Below are 14,484 nucleotides of genomic sequence, written 5' to 3'. Positions count from 1 at the left end.
GGCTTGTTGAAACCCATCAGTTCTCAGCCTCTGAGAGGGATTCTGCCTTTCTCGTGTCACAGCGGTTCTTGTTAACTTCCAACCAAAGACCAAGCTAATCAATAATGCCTCTGCTCCATGCCTTCTCAATACAATTATTTGTTCTTGTTTACAACGGGATGAAAATAACCATTTTTAGCTCAAGCGGCGCCTCACTAACAGACTAACTCACTGACTGAGAGACACTTAACGCTAATTCTTAATCAACAATAGCGACATAACCTCAGTGAATGTTACTGAATTCGTCAGGATGTGTCCATCACTCAGGCTTTAAATAAAGCTGTCAAGATTTTTTCAATGTTGTGTCACATTTGAAACATGATGTGAGTAGTAAATATCTTATTACAATGGTGCACGTTTCTGTGTTTTCAGAGCCTAAGACTGCATTTCCATGGCTACAGATAGATTAGCTTCAACTTTATTTGGACATTTCTTCCTTTTTACCCTGTCCACATTTACATATTTATTAGCACAGCATGACTTGTAATGTGACAAATCTAAAAAAAACTCAATTAATTTGAGCACTCTAGCTCCAAAATGAAAGAAGAAAAAAGTGAGGAAAAATGAGCTTGCGGAGACCCAGAAGAAGGTCTCATGTGTGCATACCTTAATTAATAAAGGGGGAGCAGCTGTTGCTTTTGCTCCAGCGTGTGATTGCCCACAGGTTCCTGCTACCGGGCACATATTAAACCACAGGTCTGCATGGCAACAGCTTGAGGATATCTGTTCTTATTTTGGTTTTGTGCTCACTCGATGGATGGCTGCTGTGATACATCTTGTTTTTTGGACAGCGTGCTGGAAGATTTGTTTGGAAAGATACCACTGATGATTCTCTGATCCAAATGTAATGGATACAAACTTTGTTGAAGCTTCGTGCAACCGAGCTTAATGCACAAAGCTTCAACATGTGATATCGTGTGTAATGCTGCAGGCACAATGTCAGACTTTTGATTGAACAGTGCAAAATTCTGCAACTTTAATCTCAAAAGTTGAGAAACGACATAATTGTGTGTGTTTGACAGTTATGTTCAATATATTGCACATAACATACACACATTTGGAGTGTATTACAATTTCATGTCATGTGCCATTCTGTACATTTCATATCCACAGTGTGATCAATGCATGCCAGTCGTCACACACCCATTAAACAGCATCTGTGACACAAAGCAGTGGTTCAAGTGGGCTTGACTCACGTCGGCTGAGTCGTTCTCTGGGACAGGGCTACATGTTTGGTGTAATTAGCTCAGCAAATCGTTACCCTGCCTCACACTTATGTGTTAATTAGATTGCACTGAACCACCATTTTTCAAACCATCTGCAAGTTAAAGAGCGAAATCAGAAAGAACAGACTAACCATCTGTTGAGTGTCTTCTTTAAAATGACTGAAACACAACACAAGGATCAGCTGCTTGGAGCTAAAACAGTAAGGATAACGTGGCAGGAATAACAAGGAGCCATGAGGGAAGCGATCCATTATTGATTGGTAAAGCCTCCCTCATTTGATAGTGAAAGCTGTCACTGAGTCATATCTTCAGTTATTATTTCTAGCACAGAATGAGAAGCTTTTTCTCCAAGAGGAGCAGCTTTACACAGACCTCCTCTGGTGTTTTTTAAGGGTTTCTGTAGCGCCACTTCAACCATGGTTACCCTGTTGTTTCATTCCTGTTGTGCCCCCTCTCTTTCCCGCTGTCCTGAGCCACTTCAACTGTTCTCCCTGTGCCGCAGGCTTCGGCTGCAAGATGCGAACGTTGGACAGTGGAATTGGGACCATCCCCCTTCCTGAATCCTGTTCCTTCTTCTCCTCCATCCTGCACCTCCTTCCCAAATCTTCATCAACCCCAGAACAGTCCCTCAGTCCTCCCAGTGTCCCCGGTTCCTCCAGCGAGGACGTGTCTCCTTCCCCATTACCCCGGTGGAGGATACCCTCCAGCTTTAAGGACAGCAGCCATGCAGGGGTACCAAACTCCCTGTCTGACTCCTCCATGACCCATATCCAGTCAGTGCCTTTCCCCACTGTGGCCTTCGTCCAGCCCATCCAACCCCAGTCTCCACCCATTGTGACCTCTGCCAGTGTGTGTGATACCCAGAGCAGGCTACCCAGACCACCACAAGGTACAGTAACGCCAGAGAAGTCCCAGCAAGAAGCATGACATGCAGAAGTAAAGATGACGCTTGTAGGGTTTTCTCCTTTTAATGCTGCGGACTAATCCGGCTTCATGCAAGCTCATTTTCCTGTTTTGTTCTATGCTTCTCTTCTCAGCAAACTCTGTTAACTGTACAAACTTGGTGCAAACTGCTCTTGAAAGCCACCCGCTCAATTTAGCAGAGCGGAGACGATCAAGGGGTGCCAGTTACGTAGATAGAGAGGGAAGAAAATTAGTTCTAGGTTGGAAAGACGCAGAGGTAGTAAACCGTTTACATAACGAGGCAACTCAAGAGATCACACAGGCCGACAATCCATCTTGTCAGACCGCGTGATTGTGACCGAACCACAAGGGTTCAGACCAGTTAGCGTCCTATGAGGAACTACTGGCAGCTATAGGCGGACGTGCTTCAGCAAGTGAGGTTAGCGTAGATGCTGCCGTAGCTGTGGTTATCAACAATCCTGCATCATGGACAAGAATTGATGTTTAATTATGAGTTAAAATCATTACGACGTTGATAAATCACTGACTTTTCCGAAGGTCGGGTTTTGCTGGGTGTCTGTGTGCTGTTTCTGAAAATCCTGCACTCATCCCATAGATCAAAATTAAAAGGTGGGATAAAAAATGTAATCTTTACATATGAGTTAACAAATTGTGCTGTATGGGCGGCAGCACAGGCTGTAAGTCTCTCTGCCATCTGTCACTGTCCCGCTTCCTCTAAAAAAGTTCTCCACAGGTAATTCATTATTCATTTTTCTATCCTGAGGAGCACTTCGAGGAGATGTTGACGCTCCATTCTCACACGAGGAAATGCGCCTCACCCCATCATGTCGTCTGCTTTTGTTTTCAGTGGATTTGAAGGAGCGATACGTCTATATATAAGTATCCATAATAGATTGCTAAAGGCAGCAGTGATCATCATCATCATCACTACGCTGATAGCTCAGATGCAGGAGGACACATGTCCTCCTCAGTATGCTAATCAAACAGCAGAAAGACACTCATTTTCACTGCCAAGAGGACACATGTATTTATGCATTGATGGCTTTTGATGAGTCACGCTTTCAGAGTGACACCTGAGGGTTCTCCACAAGCCAAATAACACGTGAACATGTGTTTTCATTTGCATGGTGAAAGAGGAGCTGCGATGGGGGACATTTATTAAACAGCGCATAAGGCCACAGCATAGATCATCACATTTTGTGGCTGTAATTATGAATGTGACGTCATCGACAACAAATTGGCCATTTTTGGAGGAGGCCCGGCGTCACCCGGACAGCGCCACCTCCCATTTAACTCGATTAAACTCTGTGTTTCAATATGGTCGGTAAACGGTGTTGTACCGCAGGCTGTAATAGCTAATCACGTGAGCAACAAACAAACAAAAACATTTTCTCCCTTTTCATACAGATGAGGAGATGAAGAGCGTGTAGCAGTATGCAGTCAATGGAGGCTATTATTATGTGTTTCACTTTGCTAGATACCGTTAGATCATGTATGATCAACCAGCGTTTTGTTAGCATTGAGTTAGCATCACATTAGGTAGCATTGTCGAGAGCTTCTCTCTGAATAAACACTTGTTTTTCCTGCATACTTTATATTTCTGATGGTGAACAACTGCCGGATGACACTGACAGATATGCACAATTGAGGGCATGGGCACTTCATTCTCACCTCAGCTCCACTCACGCTCCACCTCTTTGCCCGTTTTTGGATTAGCTTGGTGCTGATGTGTCTGATGCTGAAGGCCCTCTGGACCCAGAGATGGTGCAGTTTGCTAAAGTTGCATCAGACCGAATGCTTTTTTGCTCAAATGCATATTTAAACATTTGTCTCTTGAGGCACATTTCCTTTGACAAACAGTGAATACTTTTGACTGTTTAAGCAACCTAAAGTGTCACTCCATATCTGGCAAACTAAACTTCATTTGCACAGTCTTTCAGTTGAGTTCAGTTCAGTTTGTCATTTTAAAGTCAGAATTAGAAGTTTGTCATCTCTCAAGATGTCAGCCGCCGTCAGATCTCCTGCCACTTTGAATTCAGAAAGATAATCTCGCTCTCTCTGAAGATGTCAGATGTCAGTCTGCCGGTGTCGCTCTTTTCTCCTAACTCCTCATTTGACTCCTCTGTTTGACAGGACGGAGAATTAAAAAACCCTCTGAAATGAGTTTCATTCTGTGGTTTTTCCAGGTGGATTGGAACCAAAGAAGTTGACTTATATCAAATCGAAAACACGAACCACTCCGAGCCAACAGAAAGAGCAGACAAGACTTCAGCTTGCCAACTGTAAGACACGATTTAAGAGGTTTTATTTAAGTGACGCATTTGGGAGAATTTTATGCCAAAGAGTCCACGTTCTGTTCTGTGCCCACTTGCCATCAACCAGAGTGTGTTTTTCACATTTTCATGATCTGACGTTATTCACTGCCTCACAGAGAAGCTCCTTCATGCAGGGCTACTTAAAAAACTGCTAAAATTACTTTCAGGTCATCACCTCTGAAAGTCGAAGCGACCCAAATGAATGGCAGGAATTTCCTGATTCCAGTTAATTCACAAAAGTGTTATTGCCCCATTAAGATAGACGGTTTTCTGTATAATTACCTTGGAGCTCCGTTCTGGGAGAATATTAAAGAATACTGTAATCAAATTCACATTAGAGTTTAAATACTCTCCAAATGCTGAGGTCAAAAGGCATTTGAGGACTGAAAACAGCATCACGGTTTGTTTAATTCTCTTTTAAAAAATTAAAAATTCTTCAGCAGTTTAGTTTTTTATTCACCGATTATAAGAATAAACGTAGAATCTGCTTCCGGTAGCCTCGTCAGACATGCTCAGACTTCACCTTTCAGCGCTGTCACTGCAGCAGGTAGCTGTAAAGATGAAGAAAACTCAACAATTTCACTTTTTTTCGTTGTAAAACAGCACAGCCAAACTGGAAAGTACGCTTAAAATGCTGCGCTTTCCTGTGGAACTCATTTCCATCCCCACTGAGCAGAAAGTAAGCTTAATGGCGGCAACTAAACACATGACTAACACAAGTTTCCCAAACATCATTTGCATCTCACTACAGTACATTAACGCTGGCATTTACAACGGGTGTGTGTGCGTGTGTGTGTGCGCGCGTTGGATCATAAGATATCCCTGTGGGTTAAAAAAATGAGGCTTCTCATAAGCAGCACACACAAACGACCCTGTTTTGCCTTTGGCTCTAGTGATTATTTCCTCTCTTATTCACAGAAAAACACTCGAACAAATGTTTAATTCTCTGTGCGACACTCTAACACACTTCCAGTCTTCGCACAGTCACGATCTTCACACCGTAAATCTGACCTGGTGCCAGTTTAACCGTCTTTGCAGCTGACTCGTGTTGGAAACACGGAGGGCGGCGGTCTTCAAATAGCATCTCATCCCACCGCAAACACATCACAAGTTGTCTATTTATATTTGCATTCAAAGCACAGTTGCTCTCGACTGAAACAGAAACATGTTAAATCGCCCTCCAGCAGCACTTTAATACTACTGAAATCTCCAGAAACTGTCATTTGAGGTGCTCGGCACTCAGTGGAAAGACTCGCTGAGTTTCTTTTGAGCAGAATCGGAGCGTACGTGCATGTTCTTGGCACACAAATTGAGGAACTGTATTGCAATATGTGATTTAAGTGTTTCCTTGAAATAGCAATGCCCTTTCCCACCCCGGGAGCACTCAGTCATACCTTCACCGCCACTTTGTGAATGTTGCAGTAGCATGTGTTAGCTCTCTGTAAATGACAGGTGTTTTATTTTGGACAGTGTTTGCATGGCATCTCACTCTGCTCTGCATCTTCCATTTCAGAGTTTATGAAGCCGAACGAATCAACCCGAAGCAAGGAATCAGGCAATCTGTTGGATTTATCTCTCTGACACACACATGGATGATCCCCAAACCCCACAGTTTGCACACTATCAGGATGAAACGCTAAGGACTGGAAAACAAGTGAGCTTGGCATTGTGGGCTTCCGCCTGCGCTCAGTGCAGTGTTGAGATACTGAGTAGCCTTTCAGGTGTAGTAATGAACCTTCTGGCAGCCATTGTGGAGGTCTGCCGCTCATTGGCATCAGCTGTGAGGTGCTGATTGAATTTCTAAATGTACGACTCTGCTGTCTCACAGGACTGGAGTTAAACACACATGGTTATTTTCTCTGCTGTGTTTTCCACCTGGGAGAAGTAACAATGGTTTTGGTTTATCAGGTAAGCTACTGTAGCACTTTAATGGCTACCTGTCTTCACCATCCTCTTAGAAACACATCTGAAACCAGCTGTCGGCCCATTTTAAGTTAATGTTAGTGGCCAGGAGCTGCTTTTTTACATTGCTGTGACATAACCACATTCATTAGCATGCTAAGCTAACTGCTCTGAAGCTACTGCATAATTAGCAATATATGTGAAGTACTAAGAGCTAAAGGCATGGAGACAGTTTCCAGTGTTGCAGAGATCATTACAATTCAAACAGTGCAGCAGTGGTGTTGCAACCTACAAATTATGTTCACAAGCAACTCATTTACGCAGGCTAAAACAACTTGGAGGAAACGCACAGTCACCTGAGTTACTTTTATCAGCCAAACAACAAAGCCTTTGCAGACAAACTCAAAGCAAAGCAAAGGAAACATCAGCCTTCACGGTTAAATATTTAAAATTTGGTTATGGTCTGCAGTGTTAAATGACTTTTTTACGAGTTTAATCCTGCACTGAAAGTCAGCGTTTCCAGCTCATGTAGCCTGAAATGCATCAGCCAGTGTGGCTCATGTGTAAGAGGCAGAGTGGCTAGTTGTGATGTTAAAGTTTTCTCTTAACAATGAAACATTAGCCTGAAGTATCCTGCAGTCACATCATTCTTCATGGTGCGCTTTGTGGTTTTAGAAGCTCGATGTCAACCAGTCAACCTCAAAATGAAATCTGTCAGCTGTAATCCATATCACATAGGGTTGTGGGTTACTTCTGCATCTACGCTGCAGAAATGGATGAGCATCACTTGATTATACTTATCCAGTTGCAGCCAATAGAAACTGAACGTTTGCACCTACGAGGCAGACAGGACTGTGAATACCTTCTGAACTCTATCGAGGATTTTTGCCTGTTCCTCTATAATCGACGCACAGCAGCATGTTAACACTTTTTCATGCATATCTGCTTTTGCAACCAGGTGGTTAAAACTGCACTTATCCACTTTGACCACTAGAGGGCAGAACAAATGCAAAATACAATGACAGACAGTCACTAACACAAACATGCTATCCTTACAAAGCATTTATAGCTAACGTGTTAGCAAACAAGCAACTGCTTTCATATCCAGCAGACACAAAGCACTGTGGCTTCTTTACAAAGACAACATTCAAAGTACAATATTATCTCTCTTTTTATCTCTTTTTTGGTCTCCACCAACTCCTAGGACAAAGGTTTTTCTCTTAAGCTCAGTGGCTGCTCAACTTCATTTGTTAGCATGCACTGGGTTTATCTAATAATGAGGCTGTATGATAAAAACAATGAGCCAGAAGACATTCAGAATCATCATTTCACTCGATTTAATCATCAAATATATTGATTAATACAGGTATGAACATTTAAATAACCTCGCATGGGCACAACCAGATTCACCACCGGACCTCCATAATGGCACCAGCTGCGGTCACTTTTAGCCACTGAGGGACCTCAACTGAAATCCTGCTGAACAAAGATTAATTAGCCACATTCATTAGCATTTCCAGACATGTTAACAACTGCTTATGTGAACATCTAATTCTGCTTTCATTCTGCTGAAGCTCTGAACTCGAAAAATCATGTCAGTATATATTTTTGAGCTAATCATCGGATGGAAACTCATAAACTCAAGACTATGGCGGACTATGACTTCCATCCTTCTGTACAGCGCTAACTTCTGATCGCCATTCATGAGCTCTATACCTGACTGAGTAATGTGATTCTTTAAAGTGTGCACTATCTTGTTGGAAACTTCTTTTTTTATTGTCACAATGTTAATATCGACTTGCATGCGACCACCCTCTGGCTTATTCTAACCACAGAAATGCATCATGTGAATCTGACCGCCAACGTACGAAGAGTTTCATCACAAGAAGTGAAAAATACTGACGTGTGAAAGTACTTTCAGCGTAGTACTCATAATCTGTCTTTTAAAAACACCGTCCACGGTCAGTCTGGCTTCACAGCTGCTGAAGCTCATTTCGAAGACTGTGCACGTCTTGTAATGAAGCTCTTCATACGTGATCTGCGTTCTGCATTTTCTACGTGTTTCCACAGTTATGACATCGAGACAAAGCAGTGAGTGTTGCATGTAACCTTAGCTATAAAGCACCTGCTGTAGTACGCACATTGTGAACATTGTTGTGCTAGCTCAGGGAAAATACCGTCTGTTGTCTGATAGATGCTGTGGACTTGAGGCGAACCTCGACTTTAAAATGTACAACCTTTTCACTGCAGCCACTGAACGCACCAGATTTCACTGTAATGCTTTAAGGAATAACCTGAACTCAGTATTTTCCTCTTGTTAGTTTCTGTCCACACATTTAACTGTAAGATATCTCACCACGCTAGCTCGGTTTCTCTCTATCATGTATGCTGTGTCCTTTATAGTAATGTTTTTCGGTGTTTTGAATGCATCCTGACATATTTGACGGTTTTAGCCGCTTAGCGATGTCCCCCCCCTCCCCCCCCTGCACCTTTATCAGCTCTGTCGCCTTTCATGTGTAGATATTTGCCAAAATGCATATTGCCAAACACAGCTCTGAGCTAATCACATATACAGAAAATGAATGCAACTGAATCTACATATCAAACTTGTCATGGTGACTATAGCCATATTCTTTTGAAACACTAGAGGCAGTTTACAGTTTAAAGTGATGTAGAACTCTGACGCACGGTCATGTTGCACAATATCATTAGTCCTGTCATCCGACTGTATTTACCTCCTCTTTAGATCTTTACTAACTTGCTACATGTTTATGTTGAAGGTAATATCTGTAAAAATTAAAGTGGTGTTCACGCCAGTAGCAGCACACAGGTTTAATAAATGAAATATGTAGCGTACACCGGCGAGACGAGGCGTTCGAGGATCAGGGAACAGATTGGCTGAACTGATACGGGTAGATGGAGCATGGCGTCTGTGTTTTTAAAATGACTCACATAATGAAGAGCGTCACTCTCACAAGAGTATTGTATTTTTTTAACATTTACTCTAATGCCCTGTATTTGTACTCAGCACTGATGAGTGTAATTTACCATTTATTGCACATATTGTTACTCACTATTACAGTATTTCTCCTTAATGTTTTTGTTTTGTTTTGTTTTTTGTCAGAACCCGATAATAACAGTGATGTTCTCGTGTGACGGTCACCTTAGCAGTACGAATTGAGAATTGTATATTACTGATACTCTTTGTTTTATGTAAAAGAAGACAGAAAAATAAACTATTTCAATACTTATACAGCATTAAGGATGCTGCCTCGTGGTTTGCTGTATTTGGCTGAATTACTGTGGCTGTAAAAAAAGCTCCAGATGTGGTTTCGTGCTAACAGGGGAGACGGATTCCTCACAGTCCGAGTGTCCACTTTAGACTCGCGCCCAGTCTCTGCGCTTGCCAGCAGCCGAGCGGTGGGTCCAACTTTCTTTTCCAGCTCTGTGACAACAACATTGTTTTTTTTCATTAACTTCAAAGTAAACAATTCACAGAGTACCCACCAACACGTCGTGGGCACTGGACCAGGGTTTGTCAAACTGGAAGCAAACTCCCGCTGGGCTGCCAAACAGTGTTGTCAGATGAAAACTAAAATGAGAAAACAAAGAGGAGTGAAGAATGCTTATTCTACAGTAAAATTGACATCCGCGTGTTGCAGGAAGTGGTGTGTGATTAATGCAGTGAGGCAGAAACATAACGAGTGTGTGTGGAAGGACTTCACCTCAACAGTCACGACTCGTATCTTCTGGTTAGTGTCGACATTTTTATCACCTGTGCATGACACCAAACGCAGCAGAACACTTTGGCATTTGGGTAAATGCTTCAGATCGAGATCAATGGCTGCAGCCAGAAGATGGTTAGCTTAGCTTAGCATAAAGACTGAAAGCAGGGGGGAAAGCTAGCCTGGTTCTGTCTTAAGGTGAAAAATACGTAACTTGTCGACGTTAATTAGTGAACTTTAGATGTGCAGTCAGGTGGATTATTTTCAACCTTTAGACAGAGACAAGATAGTTTTTTCCATTTGCTTTGAGGCTCTGTGCTAAGCTAAGCTAACCGTCTCTAGCAACATATTTACCAGATATGAGCGCGGTATCAATTTATTCATCCAACACTCAGCAAGACAGGCATGTTTTCTAAAATGTCAGATTATTCCTTCGTCTAGGCTGAGTGGTTCATCTTAATTAAACCCAAACCATCGTTTGGCTGCCATGTGCAGATACAAAAGAAATACCAAATGAAAAACAGGTCTCCTCAAAAAGTAAAATCAATATATAAACATAACAGAAAAACAAAAAAAAGACGGGAAACGAGCACAAAATAAGGCCAATTCATCCTGCTCTGGGAAATGTTTGAGCATTCAAGGACATCTGGTCCAATCTAATGTCAGAGAACGCAGACCAACACATCTGCAAATCCATCTGATTCCTCTTCCCCTGCAATTGTTTGAGAGAACTGTAACAAAAGATGATTAAATTATGTTTTCAGCCCCCCAAAAAACACTAACGGAGTAACGTCTGCAGGTCGTCCCTTCAGCCTCAACAACCTCCTCCAGTAAGACAGGACAGCCTGCAGCCTGTGAGGTAAAACTGTGGGTTTAAAAGCACAGATCTGTGCTTAAATGCTCGCCTGCTTCTCATTTATTGCTCTGAATTCTGGGTAATAACTGGAGCAGCTTCTCAATATTTTTATCAACTCCTTGTGCCCCTTCACACTGTATATATATATATATATATATATGTATATACACACATATAATGTCATTCTAAACTGTAAAGCAGGTAAGCAAAGAGCCTGTGTGAAGGTTCCTGTAACCTTGTGCAGTTTGAACTGTCAGAGTAAACGCCTGAAGTCCTGGAGTCTGACTCTCTCTGACATAATGGCTCCCTTTTGATTTATAGGCACTAATTTAATAAGGAGGCATGCATTATGATCCTCCTCCAAAGACAGAAAAGTCTCATATTTCACTTATAAATTGAGTTCATTTCGGACGTTTTGTTCAAAAAACTGCTTCCTTTTTTCAGATGCAGGGCGCATTATGCATGCAGGAGGCTCTTTCCTGATCTGATGGTCAGTCATCCTTGATTAGTGTTGCTGTTCTAAAAATCTCTGTGCATAATGCCTCCCAGTGTGCCATCAGTCATGTTATGACACTCTTCCTCAGACGTCGCCACAGAGAGAAACTACAGCTGGTGCACATTCAAACTCTCCTAAAGGCAGTGCTGCTGCTCTCTGTGCTGGTGTCCGACTGAGGCTGTATTTCACTCTAATGCATAAAAAACATTAAGTAAAACTCAAATTATGACTTTTAACATCAGTTGGAACATTTTTCTCCGAAATACTGAACCATCTTTAAATCATGTGACGGCTTCAATAGCCGCCCATCATGTCTTTTACTTTGACAGCAGCGAGGTTTCACTCTAACGATCTTCCTGGACGTCTCATTTCTGAGTAAAAAGCTTGTAAATCTTCGCATTGCCTAAAATGTAATGTAAATGACCGTTAGCTAATTTCAAGTTCCACCAAAGTAAAGGGATTCATAACATTTAAATGTGTCTTAATGTGTAATTATCCAACTTCCAATTAAGCTGATTAGCACAGTAAATCACAAACAACTTCTCCGCAGCCCCTCGACGCAGCACTGACACAGTGTTTCATCCACTAATTAAAACAGGTTGATCACCGCGACTCTGAGTGGAACCATCAGAGTTTAGAGAGGATTGAAACGCTCAGATCTGCTCCTCCTGAGGCCGCTCAACAATGGCAAAGCAGAACGTGAGCCGTCTTTGCTGCAGATCAGCGGTTTGCCCTCATCTGGGTTTGTCCTGCTCTGAAATCCTCTTACTCTCTGCAGCAGGGCGCCGGCAGGCCTAGTCGGCCGTGCACAGTACAAACTACAACGAGATATAAACTAGAGTTGAGCAGAAACTGTTTCAGCCCAACATGAAATATTAGCCCACACCGTACAGCGCTGAGGAGACTAATCCATCTTTTGAATTTGTCAACGAGCATCCAACCGGTTTTCACTCCCCGAGCGTTGCAGACAGAGTTATTAGTTTTGAAAAGCCTTTGAAAGGTGCCTCACTTCACAAAGTCTTATCGCAGAGCGAGCCTGTTGTGGCAGGTCTTTGAGCCACATGCTGCACCATCCGGACGGCAGTGTGCCTCTGAGTGCCTTTAACTTATGATGTGTTTCACTGCCTGCAGTGCTCTGCTCAGGCACATCCTGTTTTAAGCCATGATTTTATTCACGAACAGCAGCCGTGTGAGGTCCCACGATGGACGTTTGGTTAAATCACCCCGTGTTTGTTTCCATTAGGAGCTCCGGACAATCAAACCCGTGGCAGGTTAAAGACAGACTGCACTTTGAGTGAGTTAACTTTTGTCCAATCAGAACAATAATCTGAAAGGTCTGTGTGTAAACATCATGAAGTTCGGATGCATTAGCATGATCTTTGTTAGTGCTGATGTAAACAACCCCGTCACACTCTGCACATGCAACTCCAGTATGGTTACGACTATTGAAAGAGCTCCGGCAACAAAAACACTTGGTTAAAGTTGATCTTTTTACTGTTAATAAAAAGTTAATTGCAGGTCAGTGATGGGACTAAACCTCCAGTCTCCAGCATGCCCACGCACCACCCAAACCTCCACACCTTTACTTCCCCACCGCTTCATAAGAAGACACCACTTCCTGCATTAGCACTGGATCGTGTCTAATATGGATGGAGTTCTTAGGGATACTCGGCTGGATTCAAAGGATTCTGCTGCTGATATTCTAGATTTTTCTCACTGTCGACAAATCCCATGACAGCCCCCAAACCTACTAACAAGTATTATCTGTGCATTCAGAGCCTGAGATATCAGATTCCTTTGTGGCACTGAGCTCCAAAAACTAATTAAAAACACATCAGTGAGTCACACTGTTGCACTTTGTGACACTTCCCTTCATTACCATGAACACACACTGCAGTTTATTTTTACTTCATCCCACACACACCCTCCTGCTGCTGTGAATACTCAATGGAGCACCAAATGTGTATTAATCCGCAGCTGAAAATAGTCCCTGACGAATGCGCTCTGTACTCCGGTTTAGGTGAAGCATGCTGATAATGACAGTGCCCAGCTGTTTAAAGTCAAACTGTGTTTTTAAAGGTTTGAGTTTGCAGCAGAGGCCTCATTCATTATTCATCAGATGAGGCTACGAGGAGATCCTGAACTCAGGTCAGACAGACTGAATGTCATATAAACAGTTATTGTTCTGAACCACTGGAGGATTTTGTAACGAAGTAGATTTACTCAAGTGTTGTACTTTGCATTTGAGGTACTTTATTTGAGTATTTGCATTTCATGATTCTTTATACTTCTACTCCACTAAACATCAGGGGAGGAGGGGCACTGGACTTCTACTTTTATTTCTGTATTCTAATTAATTTAACAATTTTATACATTTAATTATACAAAACTTATGAAAAGCCTCTAAAATATGTTAAATATATATGAATATGGTTAAAATAACCAATGAAATAACTGATTTGTTGATTGACAGAAGATTAATTAGTGACTAAATTTCATGTAAAAATGCAAAAACATTCTCAAACTGAGAATTTGCTACTTTTTAATATTTAAATTAAATTGTAAAAATTTGAAGTTTCAGACTTTTGGTTGGACAAAACAAACATTGTGAAGGCGTCGCTTGGGGCTTTTGGTAACTGCGACGACATTTCTCACTATTTTCTGAATTTTTACAAACCAAATGATCAATTGATTAATGGAGAAAACAAGAAAAAGATTAATAGACAAAAATGAGCTCCACCTCAACATCTGCAGGAGTAAAATCCAGCTGCAGTGTAGTTTTAGTACATTTACTTAAATAAAGACCCTCTGAGTCTCTCAATAAATGTGAAATAATACTTCCAGAATAAAAGAAAAGTGGCTAGATGCTGCTGTCTTTAATAAACTTCATATGTGGTCAAAGAGGGGGACGGAGATGAGCGTGAAGCTTGGTGATAAAGTCGTTTTTAGCACTGAGATTAATGAAACTCTGACTGCAGTCGTTGGAGGTCAAAGCACTGAA

General features: G+C 42.0%; 1 protein-coding gene across 4 annotated transcripts in view; it reads left to right on the top strand.

The window, feature by feature from the left end:
• LOC139340063 (nck-associated protein 5-like) overlaps positions 1-9,663 on the top strand; it is a 60,280-nt gene extending 50,617 nt beyond the window's left edge. For 3 of the 4 annotated variants that reach the window (XR_011602934.1, XM_070975652.1, XM_070975654.1), the window contains 3 exons: positions 1,768-2,154; positions 4,376-4,471; positions 6,018-9,663. Coding sequence is in view for 3 of the 4 variants with exons in the window: in XM_070975652.1 (XP_070831753.1) it covers positions 1,768-2,154; positions 4,376-4,471; positions 6,018-6,019 (485 nt within the window). In the remaining variant the exon portion in view is untranslated. The remainder of the gene's footprint in view (positions 1-1,767; positions 2,155-4,375; positions 4,472-6,017) is intronic. The other variant, XM_070975653.1, reaches the window with a different exon arrangement.
• The last annotated feature ends 4,821 nt before the right edge of the window (positions 9,664-14,484 follow it).

The sequence above is a fragment of the Chaetodon trifascialis genome, chromosome 12, assembly GCF_039877785.1.
Source record: "Chaetodon trifascialis isolate fChaTrf1 chromosome 12, fChaTrf1.hap1, whole genome shotgun sequence".
NCBI classification, from domain to species: Eukaryota; Metazoa; Chordata; class Actinopteri; order Chaetodontiformes; family Chaetodontidae; genus Chaetodon; species Chaetodon trifascialis.
The sequence above is the reverse complement of the archived record's forward strand: the minus strand, read 5'-3'. Positions and strand labels throughout refer to the sequence as shown.